The following is an 18,166-nucleotide window of genomic DNA, read 5'->3' on the forward strand; positions in this document are numbered from 1 at the left end:
CGATACCTTCACGATTATACACGAACGAAAACACAATTATGAACATTAAATTCCATCTCTGCCAATAGATCCCTCTAAACACACTGAATCTTTAACAGAAACTTGGTGGCAGCAGGTTTCATATTCAGGAGGTCAGTGGGGCCGCATCAATGTCCATTTAATTAAATACTTGATTAATATGAATACAGGCTTTGTTCCAGAGGTGCCCAAACTCTTCCCTATAAATGACCAGACATTCACCTGGAAGGAGGGATGTGGGCCAAAACCAAATGTTTATGTTGTACAAAATATATTTAATTAAAATGTATATTTTATAGAAAATGGACTTTCTAAATCTAAAATAAAACCTTTGATTAATTAAAACACTCCTCTTTAATCTGCTTGACAGTAACTTAATGACCTTGTAGAAATGATTGTGAAATAACATAAAAGCATCCACCTGATTGTTTTTGGGAGAAGAAGCGTGTCGGCCAAAACAAAGAAGGGGCGGGACCAAACGTGGCCCGCGGGCCCCGAATTGGACAGCTCTGCACGAAAGTCAACCAGCAATATTGGGACACTGGGACAGGCATACCTTACTCTAACGCAGCCAGTATTAGTCAATATACTATCATGAGTATTTCCTGCTATCAGGTCCACATATAAACTGTGGAAAAGGTCAGCGGAGAACTGGAGCGATCAGGCTGGAAATAACCTGCCGACGCGGCCTCGGTGCAACTCGGCCACTCAGGACGATGTCATCACTGATGTCGTTGCTTGGCTCTCAGTCAGCAGCCCCTTCGGCCTCAGTCACAACTGTCCACATCTGGATTATGACAGTTAATCCGATTCTTCCGGGCAGATCCTGTCCAGCTCCTTCAGATTGGATGGAAGTGTCTATTAAATGGCCTCTTCAGGTCTCTGCTCAGAGATCCTTTGAGGTTTGAAGTCTCGCTGGACTCGTGTTGTTTTTGGCTGTTTGCGGTGCTGGAAGCTGATCGGTTGCCCGACTGTCCGGTTTCTGCACTTTGAAACAGCTTTTTTTGTTTTTGTTTTCCCTTCAAGGCTCTGACCGGTCTCTCCGTCACTGCTGCTCAGACGCTCCCAGATATCGTGACGCTGCCACCATCACGCTTCACCTGTGGGATTGTCCCAGCAGGTGAGGAGCGGTGACTCGTGTGCAGCAGGTAGGTAGGTAGGTAGGTAGGTATTTACACCAGACAAAGAGCTCGGTGTTCTGTCCACATAGGTCAATTTGTGTCTCTTCTGCTCAAAGAATCTTTTAAATGGCAGTTTGGAAGTTTTATTTTTGACAAATTGGCAAAAACTTAAAAAAAACCAAAACAAAACATTAATTGATGGTAAGAAAATTCCAATTCATGTACAAATTTATTTTGCAACACAATAAAGCAAGCGAAAAGTGAAGGGGTTTGAATACTTTGTGAAGCAACGGTGTACTAAATGAAAAGGGTTCCCAACCTGGAGGTTGGGGCCCTCCCGAGGGGACAGAAGCTAAATTCTGTGGGGTCGTGAGAAGTTTCACTGCGGGGCAGAAAAAAAACATTAGATATGGTTGTTTACTTACTTTTTTTTATTTTTAAATGTGGATTCCTTTCAAATGATTTAATTTGAGGCATGAAGCCTCCTATAGTGTTAAAACCTATTCATGTTCAGTGCTCGCTGATACTAATCAAGATGAACCATTTCAAAACTGCGTCTGCTGGAGAAGTGAGTGAGATCCGGTCGAAAGCTCCGTAACCGGACATCGAGTTGAAATTTGGTTCAAACGTGATGCCGAAATAAAACTTCACGAGTCGAGACGCTGCAAAGGGTGCAAAAATATTTATTGCTAATAAACCTGTAGTCAGTTGGTGTATATTTGCTTTATATTTACAATAATAGAGTACAGAGGAATGGGAATGTGAAAGAAAAAAAAAAATCCCAACCACTTAAATAAATACAAAGGGACTGCCACTGAACGAGACTACAAACGTAAACCAACTCCTATACAGCTGGACCAATGATTGCAGTGAGGAAAAAAAAAACAACAACAACAAAAAACTATATAAATTTTCATATATATATATTTAAATTATAGTCAGTAAATCCCGTCCATATGCATTCAGCTGTCGCCTTTTAACGGGTCTCAGATTCTTTCTGCACAGAACATCTTTGATGTTAATCCAAGTGAGGCGATGAGGCGACACGGGCAGGTACTTTGTTTCTCTTAACGCAGACGAGCTCTTTTTTTGTTTTCCGAAGCTCGTTTACCGAGCGACACGTTCGTCTGTGCAGGAATGATAACGGAGTGGTTAACGTGCGGACGCCAGACTCATTCCTATGGGTTTCGTTATGCAACTATTACTCGTCAATACGTAGTTGTGTTTAGCCGTTGAGCGTCACATTCATGCCTTCGGCTAGCAACAGTCTAGAGAGTTAAAACAGTAGCTTACACAGTCATAGTTTTAGTGTATGCAAGACAGATGCTCATTTAAAAACAGTATTTACAGTAAGACGTGGCAGCAAAAGAGAAAACAGTCGACAATACAAAAAAAAAAAAAAAAAATGTCACAGTTAACTGAATTGCATGGAATGCAAACTCTAGACATGAAATTCAAACTTCATACCATGTTTTATTTTTTTTTATTTTATTTTTTTTTTATCATATATGATCTGTGTTTGGTGACCAGTGTGTAGTGTTACTAAATAAGTAATTACAGAGCTAAAATATAGTGGGCTTCCAAACATGCAGCAAAGGTCAGGGGTCAGAACTCCTTAGTGTCTTTGTTCTCAAACAGGTGGAGTCTCTGCTCCGCCGTCAGCCCTTCCTTCAGACTCTGCAGGGACGGAGAGACACAACATGTTAATGGTGACGGCCGTCTGCACACGCGTGTGCTTGTTCCTGAGCAGGCGGTGTTCCCCTCGTCAGTGTAAAACCGAGGTCACCCGCTGGTCAGAGCTCTAAAGTGGAGCGTTCACACGCACGGCGCTACATTTGATAGGAAACCTTTCCGTGTCGTGCGTGTTACGGAGCCCCAAAACTGACAAAACGCAGTAAAACAAAAACAAAAAAACAAACAACGAACGCCAGCTGGTTAAAGAAGTAGAGAACATATCGTTTATTCTTCTTTTCTATGTGTATTGCAGGAGTTTCCTTTTAGTTCACTGGTGACATTACAAGTGCGTATTTAACACTTGCGCGTTAAAACGCATTATTGTTATTTTGAGTATTAAACTATTGATAAGAAAAAAATGAGTAAAAACTAATTTAAAAGTTAAATGACAAAGAAAAGTAGAGTTTGATAAAGTGCTTGAAGACGAAGTAAAAGTGTAAAGTTTGATTTCTTTTTTCCAATCATTTTGAAAATTATTTATAGTTTTACATTTCAACTGCCTGACAATCTCAAACAGCTGTTTGTTAGTTTTGGGGCTTCACTCAAGTTTACAGCTGCTAACGTGAAAGAACCCACAGATCAGTGATCACTAACAACCCAGTGATGTGTCACTCCGTCATCGTCCCCCCCCTCACCGCCATGCGTCTTATTTGTGCAGACTAATGTGCAGTAGTGACTCAGATCTTTAGAGGTGGAGGACATGAAGGTGTTGCTGAAACCACCCGTGGGTGCGTCCGGTTGGGTTTACCTAAAAGGAGGAGGGGAGGGAGGCCTACACGTCCTCAGCAGCCCTAACTGTCCCACGGCATGTCTCGACTCACAGACTGAGGACACAAAACACACCAGCAAGTGTGTGTTAGACTGCTGCGCTCTGTCATCTGCAACACAATCTGAAAGACTGCAGTTTCTGATGGGAGTCTCAACATGGGTCGGTGGAAAGCAGCCGGTGGGCATGCGGTGCTGCATGCAACTTTGCAGGCGACCCGTAGATGGCAGCAAGTCACTGCCGACGGCTTGTCAGGCTTCGTGCGGCGGAAGATAGCTGCATTGAAAACAGCCCTCGGTCAGCCGCTGCTCGTGCGATGACGCGATGGGCGACGCGGGGTTGGATGTGCAGAACGGAGGGCTGATTGTAACTCTTTACTGGCCCGCCGGAGTGAGACTCACCTTTGACCTCAAAGTGCGCTCGGAGCGTTTTGCTGCAGCGGCTGCCATCTTGAGGATGTCAGGGTTGCTTTTGGACTTCATGATATCTATTTGAGGAAAACGTGTCGGTTAAAAAAAAAAAAAAAAAAAAGAAAAGAAAAGAGTGGAGCACTCGGGTGTGGTGAATGTAATTATTAGTTTTGTTTGCGTACCGTATCCTCCTCGCTCCACCTCCTCCAGCGACGGCTCCCCGAGCGCCTCGTGAGCCAGCTGCAGCTGGTCTCTGAGCCGGCCCAGGTCCCGCTCGGCTTTGGCCTTGACGATGCTCAGCTCTGTGTAGATGTCCTTGTACTTATCTGTTGCATATTTCTTGTCCTGAAAACACATTGTTTGGCAGTTGAGATAAAAGGGAAACTTTTCTAAGCGCCGCGTCCGGCTTTTGAATTTGCGTTTCTCCCTACAACAGCCTCTAGGGGGCGTGTCGTCATAACGGGAAAGAAATACAAATACTAAGTTTACTCTTTGGGCGGCTTGGAGTTCATCTTTGAGGGAGTTTATTTCCTGCTTCAGGTACTGGACCTCAGACTCCTTCACCCTCAACATCACCTGCACAAACAAGAAGAAAACAACCAAAGAAGATGAAGCGATGGAATCTTCCCCGAGGAGAATCAGCTGCTGTTTAAAAACCTACAAGTACAGACTTGTTTTCTATGTTTCACATGCAGTATTTCATGCCCGCTGACAGATTTCATTACTTTGACTGACTGAACCTTACTTCCAACTCGTAGAGCTCTTTTCCTATTATTGTGGTGGTTGAGTCTCCGTCCTCTGATGTCATGGAGCGCATCTTGGTGATTTCTGCTGCCAGACGGTTGTTCAGCTCCTAAAAAAACAAAAAAAACACAGAAGATCAGAGGAGTGACAGGTGTGTTATTGTGCACACTGTGATGCCACAGCAGTGTGAGTGTGTGTGTGTGTGTGTGTGTGTGTGTGTACCTGGTTGTGTGCGTTGAGCTCCTGGTTCTCCCTCTGACACTGCCGGAGGGCCTGCCTCTCGGCCTCCAGCGCCTGGGCCAGGTGGGCGTTTTCCAGGCACTTCTGGGAATACTGCTCCGACAACACCTCGATCTCCCGCTGGAAGGAACACAGCTCCTCCCTGAAACACAAACGCAAGGCGTCACGCCGAGAGAGGAGACCGACACGGGCAGAGCGAAGGCTCGGGCTCCTTCAGCGGTCGACGTTTCCCGTCCGGACAGATCCGAGTCGGTCGTACGGCGACTTCAGCCTCCGTGACACCGGCTGAGATCCAGCTGCTGTGTCCTCGGAGAGAGACGCACGCGGCGCAGCGTCTCATTACACGTGCAGTCCAGAGAGCTCCTCTTTTAAATCGGAGACCGGAGATCAGGTGATGAAAACATTCACCTTTAATGAAACACGGTTAAGATTTACTGAGCAGCTGCATCACAGCGTGCTGAAGCCGTGCAGGTGAAGACGCGCATGTCCCGGCAGGTCCTGAGTGACACCTGCAGCGTCCGACATGCAGCGGCTTCTCAAATGAAAACCTCCTTCATGCAGCAGTCAGACTCGTCTTGAGAAGCTGGCGAAGAGCAGCGTTTCAGAGCAAAACCGAACGTTTCGAGAATCCGACGGCAGATTTAACATCAACACAAACGTTCTCCGGTGGATTAACTACATAATTACATTTCTAATTACCGGCAAACACATTTCTCTGCTGGCAATGAGCCAAAACCAAGTGAAATATTTTGTACAGCTCATCGGTTTTGCTTTACACGAAACACTCCGAATCCCCTTTGACATTTTACAATTAAATTAAATTAAATTTAATGTGGTTCCTTCATCATCACTACAGGAATTAAACGATGCAGCAGCAGCCTCAGACGGTCGCACTGAAACAGCGAAACAAATGAATGAAGGTCAGACTTCCTCTCAGATCTCTGCTCGCTCCATGAACAGATCTACAGAGTCAACAGCTTCTCTGCCTTGTTGTTTCAGCGGCTCTTCATGCTGCTCCGGACTGATAAGAGGACGTCAACCTTTGCCCTTTATATTTAATACCTGATGTTTACTATACAAACTCATTAAACTACCCTCGGAGGATAATGCTTCTGAATTGATGGTTTTCTGTGATGTGACCGTCACCATCCTCTCACGTCCGTGTGGACTTGTCTGTCTGTCTGTCTGTCTATCCAGCCAGCACAACATCTGCACGAGGGGGAAACTGGACGCTTGTTTTGTGCACCATAACTGGTGATGTTTGGAGTGTATTCCGCCGGGTGGGCCGTGTTCTGGTTGAGCACACGGTTCGTCTCTTTTTGACTTCTTCATGTCGTCACTGACCGTGGGCAGGTCACCTTCATGCTTTCCAGAGTGAATGAAACTGGCCTCAACCAATGGCTGCTGATTTGGGCTGTAATTTTATATCGAAAAGTATTTTTAAAACAGAAAATAATAATAAAAAAAATATTGATCTGTGACGATCTGCTCAAACTCTAAAATCAAAGTTTATTTTCATTTTCCATTATTCTATTGGACCTTTATTTACCGAGGTGTGAGGTTAAGGTCTTCTTCAAGGGAGACGTGAAAAGAACAGATTGTCACAGACAGAACAGAAAACATAAACAACCCGCATATTTCAAAAGAGACGTTTCTAGGAGTTGTTTCATTGCAAAGTAAATAGAAAACACAAACATTTTAAGGAATCGGACGCTAATTCTTTCATTGGAGTGTTAAAGAGCTGAATTCATTGAGTTTCAAGTCATTCTGCAACACATTCGAGCATTTGGACAAGAAAGACGTAGAAAGTCGCCGGAGCGCAGAGAGTATTTGAACGCGTCTCTTTTCTGTGCGATATAACACGCATGTCGCGTTGGAGCCGACCAAGAGCCGCCTTGTATTTAAACGTTTACCGATGTAAGAGCTCCCGACGGCAGAAGCGGAACTCGGTGGTTCCCAAACTAACGGTGATGAGCGCGTAGCATCATCGTTCAGCGAATGATCCGAGCGACCCGTTAAAAAAAGTTTGCCACCGGAGCAGGTGGAACAACCCTGACGTTACAGTTTAGTTGATAAGGAACCGCCGTGAGTGCATCTGCTCGGAGAAGCGTCGGTACAGAAGGATTTTCCGTGACGGAGTGTTTTATTGGAAGTCCTCGGTCGATCTGAGAACACTCACTCGTGCTGTCTGCGGATCTCCTCCATGTCTGCGTTCTCTGCGTTGCTGTTGGCCTTGCGAGCCTTGTCCATCTCCTTCTCCAGCTCCGTCCGGTGAGCGTTCTTCATCGCTTCGATCGCTGCGGAAACGCACGCAACAACTTTGATCAACAACTCGCGCACTTGTCTTCGAAAACTGTATCGTGAGAAAGTTGAGATGAGCTAAAAAAAAAGAAAAAAGAAGGCGTTTAGTGTTTACCGGAGATGGTGGCGGCCGTCTCCTCCGCCAGCAGCCGCTCCTTCTCCTCCTGCAGGTTCTCCAGCTCTCGCTGGTGTTTCCTCTGCAGCTCGTCGATCACCTTCTGGTGGGACTCCTCCATGGCGGCGAAGCCCCTCTCACAGGTGGCCTAGGACAAAGAAGGAGCACGGCGCAGCGGTGAGTTCAAAGGTCGCCTGGACGTGGACCGCAAGGTTCTCCTGATCGTAGCAGCTGAGCAGGAGGAAAATAAAAAACCCTGGGCCCCCTTTTCATGATATAAGCCAGGGAAGATCATCCATTCACTTTCCAGCAAATAACTTGCAAGCCAGAGCCTGTCAGCCACGAGCGAGTTGAGCCTGTGCGAGTACAAAAAAAAAAAGGGTTAAGAGGAGTCGCACGATACACCGAAGGAAGGCACAGACGAGGAGAGAGGAGGGGGTTATGAAGAAGAGTGGTCATTTCCTGTCCACGGCACAACATCCAAACTTCTCACGGAGCTCAGAAAACTTATTCCAAACAGAACTCGCAGTCTGGAGCTCATGAACAAATCCTAATCTACCGAAGGGAATGTTGGATTAATCTGACGGATTTATACAATCAGAAATAAATAGATCTTCAGTATACGGGATTGTTGAGGTCAACTTGCCAAACTAACACCTCTGAATGTCGAGGACAAAGAGAGGAGAGGAGAATAATCCTCATTCCTGCGATATTAACTCGGCAGCAAGTTTCCACAAGAAGGGATTTCAATGGCTCGACCCGAAACCTCGTCCCGCTTCCGTCCTCTATTCACTGCCACTAATCTAAGTAAGCAGTCGACGGCTGTGCCCCGGTCTGCGTCCCCCCCCCCCCCCCCCCCTGCCCCGTCTGACTCCAACAAGGGGGAAACGGAGGTCCGCTGTGTTTTCACAAGGTTACACCCCCCCACCCACCCCCAATGAGGGCTCAGACCCAGGAACCGACAGCGAGAGGCTGAAAGGTCCCCCACCGCGCAGCGAATGTAAACTTCCTGCTCTGACATCAGACCCAGCAGCAGCTTCATTTCGAAGCATGTCAGGCTCTCGGTCACGGCGGGGGCACCGACTCGCTGCTAAAGATGAAGCCGACTATCTGCACATCCAATAACCGCCATTATCACAAGACGAGCTCATATTCACCGATTTTTATACACCAACGCTCGTAAACATTTTGATAATAATTATTAAAAACCGTTAAGATACCTTCCAGCCTGTAATCTATTCTGTTTCTATACAGTCTTATGACCCATAAAGCACCTAATGAGACTTTTTAAAGAATAACTCTTCTGTTGTTTACAAATCCCATGAAAAGCGCAAAACCAAACAAACATGTATTGTGTTTGCATCCAAAGTCTAATCATCATCTTCCTCCTCTGTGGCATCAGAAGTCACGGTCCGTTCAAACACCGTTAGAAATGTTCCTACATTACAATAAACACTCTTTTTAGATTCAGTCCTACTGCTGTAAATGTTCAGTCGAGCACCAAAACGTGTATCAATCCACTGCTGAAAATAGTCCCCATCAAATGCAGGATTTCCCCCAGTTAGAGGAATGTTTGCCAAAAAAACAACACAGCGCCATGCTGTTTTATTTATTTATTTTTTAAAAAAACTACATGATACCATATATTGGTAACTCACGTTTTGATCTTCAGCTGGAACAGAAGTGTTTGTGGCTAAATGCAGGGAAGTCAAATGAATTGCTGGTTTTGGTCTTTTCTTGGGATTTGTTAAGAAGGAGAATAAAAAAAATAGCACCAGCCTCATCTGATAAATGTACAGATTCCACTATAAATGTACAATTATTGATATATTGTTCAATCTAACCACAGCTTAAAGGGTCAGTTGTCTCCAAAAACAAAAAAACATGTTCCCATATACCTCTATTTTGTCCGGCCATGCAGGTACTTTAAGTTTGATTTGCAGAGGTTTTGACACAACAACTGCTGAGATTAATGGAATTTTACTTGTGGTACACAAAGCACTGAAATATTTCATTTGAAATGATCATCAGCACCATGTCGTTCCTCGGATGATGCTATTGTGGAGCAGCTTCCCCGGAAAATACGTTTTGTCAAAGGTAGAAAATGGTATTAACTCTCCACAGCGCCATTTCTTGGATTGAAAGAGGAAAGAGACATTCATGTGAATTTTCTATTAGATGCCGTTGTTCTGTCCTTTGACAGATACAATTCCCTTCACATCCGTTATAATAGCGAAAGCTCTGCAAGTAAAACCCAAAAGATCTGCTTGACCAAATACAATCAGGGGTAAGTGAGAAAATATGGAATTAAATTGGGTAAAAGGACCCTTTATTATGACTAGAGGGGTATTCTTCAACCATTGAATAGTGGTTCAATGTCTGCTTTCTAGCTCTTTCCAACACTTCATCAGCGAACGGAGTTATTGGCTCATGAGAGTTACTGAGAAACCACGTCGGGATAATGTCACGACAAGTGAGCTAACAATCAGCTGCTGTCGGCCACGAGATGCAGCTGGAAGCTCTCGAAAAAGCTCGTAAGGAGAACAAGAGTTTCCGATTACTTTGTCAAAGAATTGAAATGTTGTCATCAATCATTATTATTTACTGAAAGTAGAGAACAAAATCAAACTGTTAGTAGAAACAGCCGAAGGAAGAGAGATCGAACACGAATGAAAGTCAATACTGATCTGAATAAAAAAGTTTTTTTGTTTGTAATTCTTGAAACTGAAAAGTTCAAACGCGTTGCCAAGGGTCGGTACTTTTCTTTCCACTTTAAAAAGGCCAAAGCTGGGTTTAGATTAGTAAGCACATTGAACTACCAACAGAGGAACTCATTTCACAGGAGAATTGGGCTCATGATGTTGTAGCCTTAAAAGAAGCTGATGACTTCTCTTGAATCTTTTTCATGGCTAATGCAACGCGTCTTTTACTCCAAGTTGTAAAAGTGATGGTGATGAAACTTAAAGAAAATGGGTTCCTCGGTACCAACCTACAGCAGCGTCAATGATCAGAGACCCAACGGAGGTTAGTTTTCATGCAACACAAAAGAAAAGTGTTCAACGGAACGAAGGGCGAGAGGAAGGCGAGCGAGGTTAGGAAGGGGAGTAGAGGTTGGGGAGGGAAGGCGGGAATCTGGGAATGCCACAAAAGGAAAACAAGGCATCACAGATGGACGACGGCAACGACAAGGAGCGCTTCCACCTTCAGGTTTTCCAGGTCTTTGTCGTATTTCAGCCGCAGGGTGGTTTTGTCGCCCTGCTCTTCGCGTCGCCTCATCTCGTCGGTCATGACCGAGACTTGGGTCACCAGCTCTTGGATACGCTCCTTCAGGGTCGAGGTTTGGGCCGAGGGGCGACGCGGCGGCGTCTCGTCGTCCGTCCCGTTCCTGTCCGGGTTCGCCGGACTCATCACGCTTCCCAGCTCTTCCATTTCCCGGTCGAACCTCTCCGTGAGGTTCCTCCGATCTGCCTCGTGCTTCTTCTGCAGGTTCTCCATGCAGTCGGTCAGCGAGTGCATCTCTTTCACATTCTCTTCTGAACGGAGGCGGAGCGTCTCGCCGGCTTTGGCGATTTCCTGCCTCAACTTTTCAACCTCCCGCTCGTGGCTCTCCTTGACGTCTTGTAGCTCCTTCCTCTGCCTCGCTACCATGTCGTGGAGCTCAATGCTTTCATCCACCGAATCGATGGGCTCTCCTTCGATCTTGATCAAAGTCTGTGGCTCTGTGGCAGTTTTCAAAGAGGCTTCAGTGTGTTGATTCTGAAGGTCGGCCAGTCTGGACTGGAGATCTCTGGCTACTTCTCTCAATTTAGGACAATTTGGACAGTCCGAGCTACCCGTCTGTACTTCGGTCAGATTTCGTTCGAGCTCCTTCTCGTGCTGGACCTTGAGCCTGATGATCACATAAGACATGTACGCTTCTTTGAGAGATTCAAGCAGATATTCTGAAGACAGTTTCTGTTCTTGACCAAGACCCGAGCTCGCAAGAGCCAAAGACAAGAGCTTGTCGTCTTCGTCCAGCTTCAACCTGGAGGCGACCTGCTTCAGACCGGTTGACTTTGCCTTCAAGGTTTCTGTTAAATGTCTAAAAATCAGAGCATTTGTTTCATCATCAAGCCAGCGGTACGTGGATAGTAAATCTGTCACTTCTTCACCCTCAGCTTCTACCTGTGGACACGTCCTCCGAATCAAGAGCATCAAGCTCTTCTGCGCCGTCATCTGTTCTGCCACTGATCGTTCACAGTTGTCCTCCGGTTTCTCTTTAATGATGGCCAGCAGCTGGCTCCACAACTCCCCCTCTAACACCAACGTCACATCTTTTCCACTCAAGAAATGGGGCTCTTCTTTCAAAGAACCAAATAAAGTGCTGTTTAAATCACCGAGCATTCTCTCCACATTAACATCTACCTTTGCTAACATCTCTACAACTTGATCTATCGCCTCGGACCTCATCTCAAACTCTTCTACAACTTGCTTTAACAGTTCTTTATTCTCGACCTGCTTTTCTTCCGCCACAACATACTCGCACACATTCTTTTCATCGCTACCTGTCGTAATTTCTAACTTTTCTCGTAGCATCCTTATTTCGTTTTCCGCTTCTGCTAGTTTCTCTCTGCTGACTTTCTCCAGCTCTTGGTTGAGTGTCACTAGTTTACAGTTTCCTGCTTCTAGTTCCGCACAGCGCTGCTCTGTGGACTTAAGGTTTGCCTCGGCCTCAAATAACTTTGCTTGCGAGGCTTCGAGTAGGTCTCTCATTTGCGCTTTCTCTTTCTCTGGGTGTAACTCCTCATCCTCATAATCTGCCTGGAAGCCCAGACCTTTCAGCGTGGCCTCTTTCAACTGTAGCTTCTTTTCAGTGTCTTTAAGGGTGTTACCGAGCTCCTCCAAGGTAACCAGAGCCTCATGGAGCCTCAAGGACTTCTCGTTCAGCTCCCTCTCGTAATACTCCCTGTCTATGGCATTGGCTTGGTTTTCCTCCAGTTCAGACTTCAACCTCGTCAGCTCTTCCATGACAAGATGATGCTGTTTGCCGCCTTGCTGGCTGATGAGCTCGGCTTTCAGTCGGTCTATTTCTCTGTCGGCCTCAGTCAGCTGGTTCACTATCTCCTGACATCTTTGTTTCAATGCTCCGTTTTCACTTGTTAAAAGTTCGACCCTCTGCGAGACCATCCCGATAGTCAGATCATTTGTCTCTGAATGGTTGTCGAGTTTGGACAGCGGACCGTAAGGACTTTTTAAGCTTTCAAGACTTTGATTCTGGACTTTCCCCATGATGTCCTCCATGGTTAGAAGACGGGCTTCGTATTCGCGGATGCTCTCTCCCGCTCTGGCTAAACTCTTTTTTATCGTCTCATTTTCTATCTCCTGCTGGCATCTCCAGGCCTCCAACAGCTTCTGAAGTTGATGTTTCTCTGTGGTGGCTTGATTACCACAATGAAATTTCAATACTTTCCCCAGCTCCGTCAGACTCAGAGATTCACCGGTTATCAAGTCTTCTAGTTCTTGAATCGCCTCCGTGCTGTCCTTGAGTAAGAAGCTAACTGTTTTCTGGACAGGTTCAGGGGGAGGGCCTTCCAGGCTGGATGTGTTTGGGGGTTCAGAAAGGTAAGGTTCCTTCACAGGGAGGTGAGAAAGCGAGAGGCCAAGTTGTGCCTGCATATTGCGCTTTTTCAGCTCTTGCAGCTTCAGGAGCTCTTTGGTCTCCTGGTACTTCTTTGTTAAACTCTGCGCTTGAGAACTAACCAGTTCGGGCCTCTTCGTCTGGGGCGTCACATCAGCCTCCAGACCCAAAGGGTGCTCCAGCTTGGAAAAGGGGACCAGACAGTCGGTTAACACACAGCAGGGGAGACACAAAGCTAGCTAATTATTCTCAGCGTTAATTACCAATCATTTCCCCTCCCAATTAATAATAAAAAGTGACATTACAATTAGCATTCCCACAAAATAACCTCCAATTATCCAAATGAACAGTGAATCAAAACAAATTCAAAAATTCCTCCGGTTTAATGGCGTGAATTAAAAGCAAAGGAAAGAGATTAAATGGCCTGGGTTAGTTAATCAAAAGAGCATGCAAATTAAATGGTTAAAAGTTATTTCATGTTGTAAGTGATGCGATATTAGTTTCAGCTGGATGGTTTACTCAAGGATAGAGGGCATACCATGTCCGACAAACACACATTTCTGAGGTTTCTGGTCCAAGCTCATGACTTACACCAGTGCAAGTCTTTTCTGGGAGGAGATAGTCAATTGTATTATTCAACTAAAGTCTAAATCTTCAAACATTTTTTTTGTAATTTTTCCAAACTAATTGCAAGTCACTGATATGTTCTTTTCTAAAACAAAAAGCAACAAAAACAGCATTCAGCATACACTACAGTACATAATCCCAGCGGGGCTTCTACCTTAAATTCATCTAGGGACAAATTATTTCCATACATTGACACACAAGCACAGAACGTCATCCATCATCATATACTTATGTCATGACATAGCTATAAACAATAGTCGTTAACAGAACAACAAATGGATGGTCGGTATAGAAGTTAATAGAAGATGAGAATCTGACGTCCATGCAAATAATTAGAATACAAGCCGAGAGGTTATTATTATTCCAAGTCGAGCAAAATATTCCAACAAGTAAAGCTACTATTCCGGAGACTACAGGACAATATCACTCTAGTTTAACCTGAGGGACAAAATGATGAACTATTTTAAAGAATCACGGTATAATCAAATAACATGTAGGAAGCAAAATTTGACATCTAAAATGGCTTTTGTGAAAAGCGAAGCCAAATCTAAAACATCAGACAAAATGAAAAGTCTTTTTCTAATGATTTCAACGTTAAATGCAAATTGCACTTATCCATTATCTACTTGTAAATCTGTAATGTACATAAATAAAAAGGCAAGGAATCACATGATCAGCAAACGATGTCAAAATGGAAATGTAAGAGCGGAAAATGAACTGAAGGAAAATTTATATTTTTCACTGGTTTTCCATTGAAACGTTTAGCTTGTCAATTTCCAATTTATTTGGTATTGATCTTGTGAGAAGGCAAAAATTCAAAGTGCAAAATCACCATTATACTGAGATTCTGTTGTTTTTTCTATTTCAAATTTCATTTTCAAATTAACTTGCATGATAATTCCTAGCAGTTTAATTAATTGACCTTTTTTTTTGTCTTTCTCTTTTGCAGTTAAGAGTGACATAAACCTCTTCAAATCACCAGTCACCACAAAACTGCCGTTTTTTCGGTCCATAATGAACACAGTACTGACATAACTGCTAGCATGAGTTCAGATAAAGTACAGACCTAAAACAGAGAGAGAGGAGATCAACTAGTAGAAGCCAATGTAGTAACAAGGATCTCAATGTTTTTCACATGCAATGGACTCATGCAAAGGCACAAATCTGTGGCCATTTTGTTGCTTCGATGTCAGTTTGTTTGATGTTTTCTTACAATAAAAATATGACATGCAAAGAATGTTACAAAATTAAAATGGAAAAAAAACCCAGTTCTGCTCAGTTGAGAATGAAGTCTTGCAATTCACGTCCCCGTTACAGCAGAGTAACACGGTACAATGAAAACTCACCGGGGAGACGTAACCCGTCCGGACATCGTGCTCTCTCACCAGAGCCGTCCTCAGCTGGAGCTCCAGCTCCTGCTTGTTCTTGTTTGAGTCCAGTAGCTGCTGGTGACAGCTCTCCAGCTGGGACTTCAGGTCCTCGATCTGCAGGAGCACGTGTACAAAAATAACATGTTGATTTCCTTCTAAATCATATGAATAATTACCCACATTTAAAGACACCAACTGCAGGTATGGTCATGATGAAGGAAATGTAGCAACAACAAAAAAAAGACATTTCATATGATGGAAGCTGAAACAATTGCCTGATTAACAGAAACAAAAACATAATCAGCAACCACTTCAACGGATTTTAAAAGACAGATTTTTTTCAAACTTCTGTATTGTGCAGATTTGCTGCTCTCCTTTGTCTGAATATCCCTTCAGGTTTAGACTGATCAACCGTGTATAAAATTGTTAATATATACAATATGAATTAACAAAGGAAATTAGCGACCGTCATGATGACCAATGTTACTGTGTACAGCATCATAGTCATTTCTAAAACGCCCCAGAAGGCCTGATTACGCCTCTCTTCAACTTCAGAGACCTGTGGCGCTCTTTTAAATTTGATGAAATTTTAAAAGTTACAAGAAAATGTAAAAAAAAAAAAAAAATTGCTTTTATTCTGAACATTAAAAATATACCCATTAAGTGTTGATGCACTTCACTAGATTTGAATTTGACTGAATACAACAACCCATCCAGTGAATACAAGAGGTAACCGCACCCCTTGCTTGTAATTGTCCAGCAGCTGCTCCAGCTCTGTGGTGTCTCTGGCCGGCACCGCGGTGGGCAGAGGAACCCTCCTCTCCTCCCGCAGGGGCGTCGTCTCAACCTGTCGCCAGTGTTCTTCTATCACCTCCTCCACCATCTGGTGTTTCTCCAGCGACGAGGGGCCTAACGCCTCCGTGTGTCCGCCTCCTTCTCCGCTCTCGTAGTCCGTCGTCCCTCCGTCGTTAGCGGATGCGGGCTCTGAGCTCGTCACGGACTCGTACCTCTTCCGCCTCTCTTCTCTCCTCCGACTGCGCTCGAGCTCTCCCATGTCGGACTGGACGCTCTCGGCCTCCTGGGCCCGTTGCTGGGCCAGAGCCTGGGCGATGGGCCTGAACCCTGCCCAGTCGAAGGTCTTGGAGCGGCCCTCTCGTCTGCGTTCACGCGCTCTGCTCTTCACGACGCCCGTGGCGGATTCTCGCTCCGCAGACGAGGCCTCGGAGGAGGGAGAGTCCTGAGTGACGTCTGGTCGAACCAGAGCCTCCAAAGGAGAGAAGGAGCCGTGATCCTCAGTCGAGCTGAGGGAGGGAAAATGACAGGTCAGTACAGTGAGTGTCGTGCTGCTGGAGCGACACCTCACCACATTTACTTTCTTTTGAAATTCATTTACATGTTTTAAAGTGCTCAAAGATCTCATCTCTAAAGTGTACGTCATAAAGAGAGCCAATAAAAACAACTGAAATTCTCAAAGTTGTCATCTTACATTTAAGATGTATTGATGGATTCAAGACGTCAGCTCGAAGCCTCGTTTTCACCCGCGACCGTTTATCCTGTTAACGTGTTAATACAAACTCGACACTTCCTGTATCCATTTCAAATTAAAAGCCACCAAGCATGTCACTAGACAGAAACCCTTTATTTTCTAACAAGACTTTTATTGTGAAATATTTTCAGGAGCATGTTGTGACAAATCAAAAAAGTAACAACGGTTGAAAATAGCATGATTATGTTGTTGAAACGAGTAAATTAAAGCGAATAAAATATCTAGACTACATTATTGACTATTCTTCGTGCCTCTCGGTGGTTACACAACCTCAGAAACGAGCCACAGCTTAACAGTGCACGCGCCCGTGTGTACGTCACAGGTCCACCCTGGTTTGACAAACATCACCACACCCCCGCCCCCGAATGAGGCGGTTGTGGTGCAGCCGGTAGTGGCTGCTACTGACCTGGCCACGTCAGGAGCAGTGGAGGGTCTGACGTTCTTCATCACCGCTTGGATCCAGTTCCTCCGTATGCCTGCTGTCATGGCCGACAGAGTGTGAACGCCTTCCTGGGTCTGAACACGGACAAGCAACAAGAATTACACACCGAGTGTCCAGAAAGAACAGAAACACTTCCATGCGATGCGCTGAAATACGAGAAGTATCTTCAACATGGTGTATTCGTTGAGGTTAGTGTTGGGCGACATCAATACACAGATGCTGATGTGATGTCATAATTTTGCCATGTTCTTTGAAAGCTTCGAGTGTTTGAGGTCATTGTAGGCAAAGCTGCAAATTCATGAGCAGGACTGCTATATGGAAACGTATACAAGGATGTATGCGAGGTATTTATATCACTGGATTGAACAAGAGATCTGAAACAGATGTTGATTTCATAATATAAAATGATTTCACAACTGTAGTCGTCTGTCGGAGCAACTAAAACTGTATTTACCAAATTTTAATGCGTGCCATGGAGAGCAAAACCTCTACACACCTTCACGTGTCCCGTAATCAAACTCAACACAATCTGCAGCCAAACACACCGTACTGTTGCTTGTCTGACTAAATGGCAACAATTGTTAAAATGACATTTTCACAGATGAAGTATTGATTCCAGGACTATAAGGTATAACGTATGAAGGCCTTTACTTCAGTAGGAAGGTTCAGGTTACGTGGGAGGAAGACAAAACATTTGTCCCTACGAGTAAGGAAAGGCTTCTTACATGAATCTGAAAGCCGTAGTTGCGCTGAGCCTGGTATTCAGTTACGTTGTAGCAGGTGGACAGATCGATCTCACCGTCCAGGTCGGAGGCCTGAGGGAGGAGACACGGGAACATCAACGAGTTGTGTTTATAAGAAGAGAACAACTGGAAATAAGCGTCAGCGTGAATGGAATAAACTCACCTCCTCTGCGATTGAATCCTTGTAGTATCTCAGACTGTGATCCGTCAACACGAACCAGTACTTCTTCCACTAGTTAAAGTAGAAAGACAAGTTCAAAGACAGTTGCGTAAAGTCGGAGGAACGAAGTAGTCCTCACACATCGAATGTGCAGGTGGTCAACAAAAACCTGCCCTACATGGCAGCTGCTGCAGTTTTCCTCCCTGTGTAAC

At 44.8% G+C, this 18,166-nt stretch overlaps 1 protein-coding gene across 3 annotated transcripts in view; it reads right to left on the reverse strand.

The window, feature by feature from the left end:
• Window positions 1-1,806: 1,806 nt before the first annotated feature.
• Window positions 1,807-18,166, reverse strand: part of mprip (myosin phosphatase Rho interacting protein) — a 42,071-nt gene continuing 25,711 nt past the window's right edge. Inside the window, exons 11-25 of one of the 3 annotated variants that reach the window (XM_069156222.1) lie at window positions 17,958-18,026; window positions 17,777-17,866; window positions 17,016-17,125; window positions 15,803-16,364; window positions 15,040-15,177; window positions 10,651-13,248; window positions 7,450-7,597; window positions 7,213-7,330; window positions 5,016-5,175; window positions 4,795-4,902; window positions 4,539-4,625; window positions 4,232-4,394; window positions 4,041-4,126; window positions 3,622-3,697; window positions 1,807-2,816 (exon numbers count right to left, since the gene is read on the reverse strand). In XM_069156222.1, the coding sequence (XP_069012323.1) occupies window positions 3,665-3,697; window positions 4,041-4,126; window positions 4,232-4,394; window positions 4,539-4,625; window positions 4,795-4,902; window positions 5,016-5,175; window positions 7,213-7,330; window positions 7,450-7,597; window positions 10,651-13,248; window positions 15,040-15,177; window positions 15,803-16,364; window positions 17,016-17,125; window positions 17,777-17,866; window positions 17,958-18,026 (4,470 nt within the window). In that variant the 3' untranslated portion in view covers window positions 1,807-2,816; window positions 3,622-3,664. The remainder of the gene's footprint in view (window positions 2,817-3,621; window positions 3,698-4,040; window positions 4,127-4,231; window positions 4,395-4,538; window positions 4,626-4,794; window positions 4,903-5,015; window positions 5,176-7,212; window positions 7,331-7,449; window positions 7,598-10,650; window positions 13,249-15,039; window positions 15,178-15,802; window positions 16,365-17,015; window positions 17,126-17,776; window positions 17,867-17,957; window positions 18,027-18,166) is intronic. The other 2 variants (XM_069156221.1, XM_069156223.1) reach the window with 2 other exon arrangements.

This window comes from Embiotoca jacksoni, unplaced genomic scaffold, assembly GCF_022577435.1.
Source record: "Embiotoca jacksoni isolate LCO1_2020_lvr unplaced genomic scaffold, fEmbJac1.0.p SCAF_20, whole genome shotgun sequence".
Classification (NCBI taxonomy): Eukaryota; Metazoa; Chordata; class Actinopteri; family Embiotocidae; genus Embiotoca; species Embiotoca jacksoni.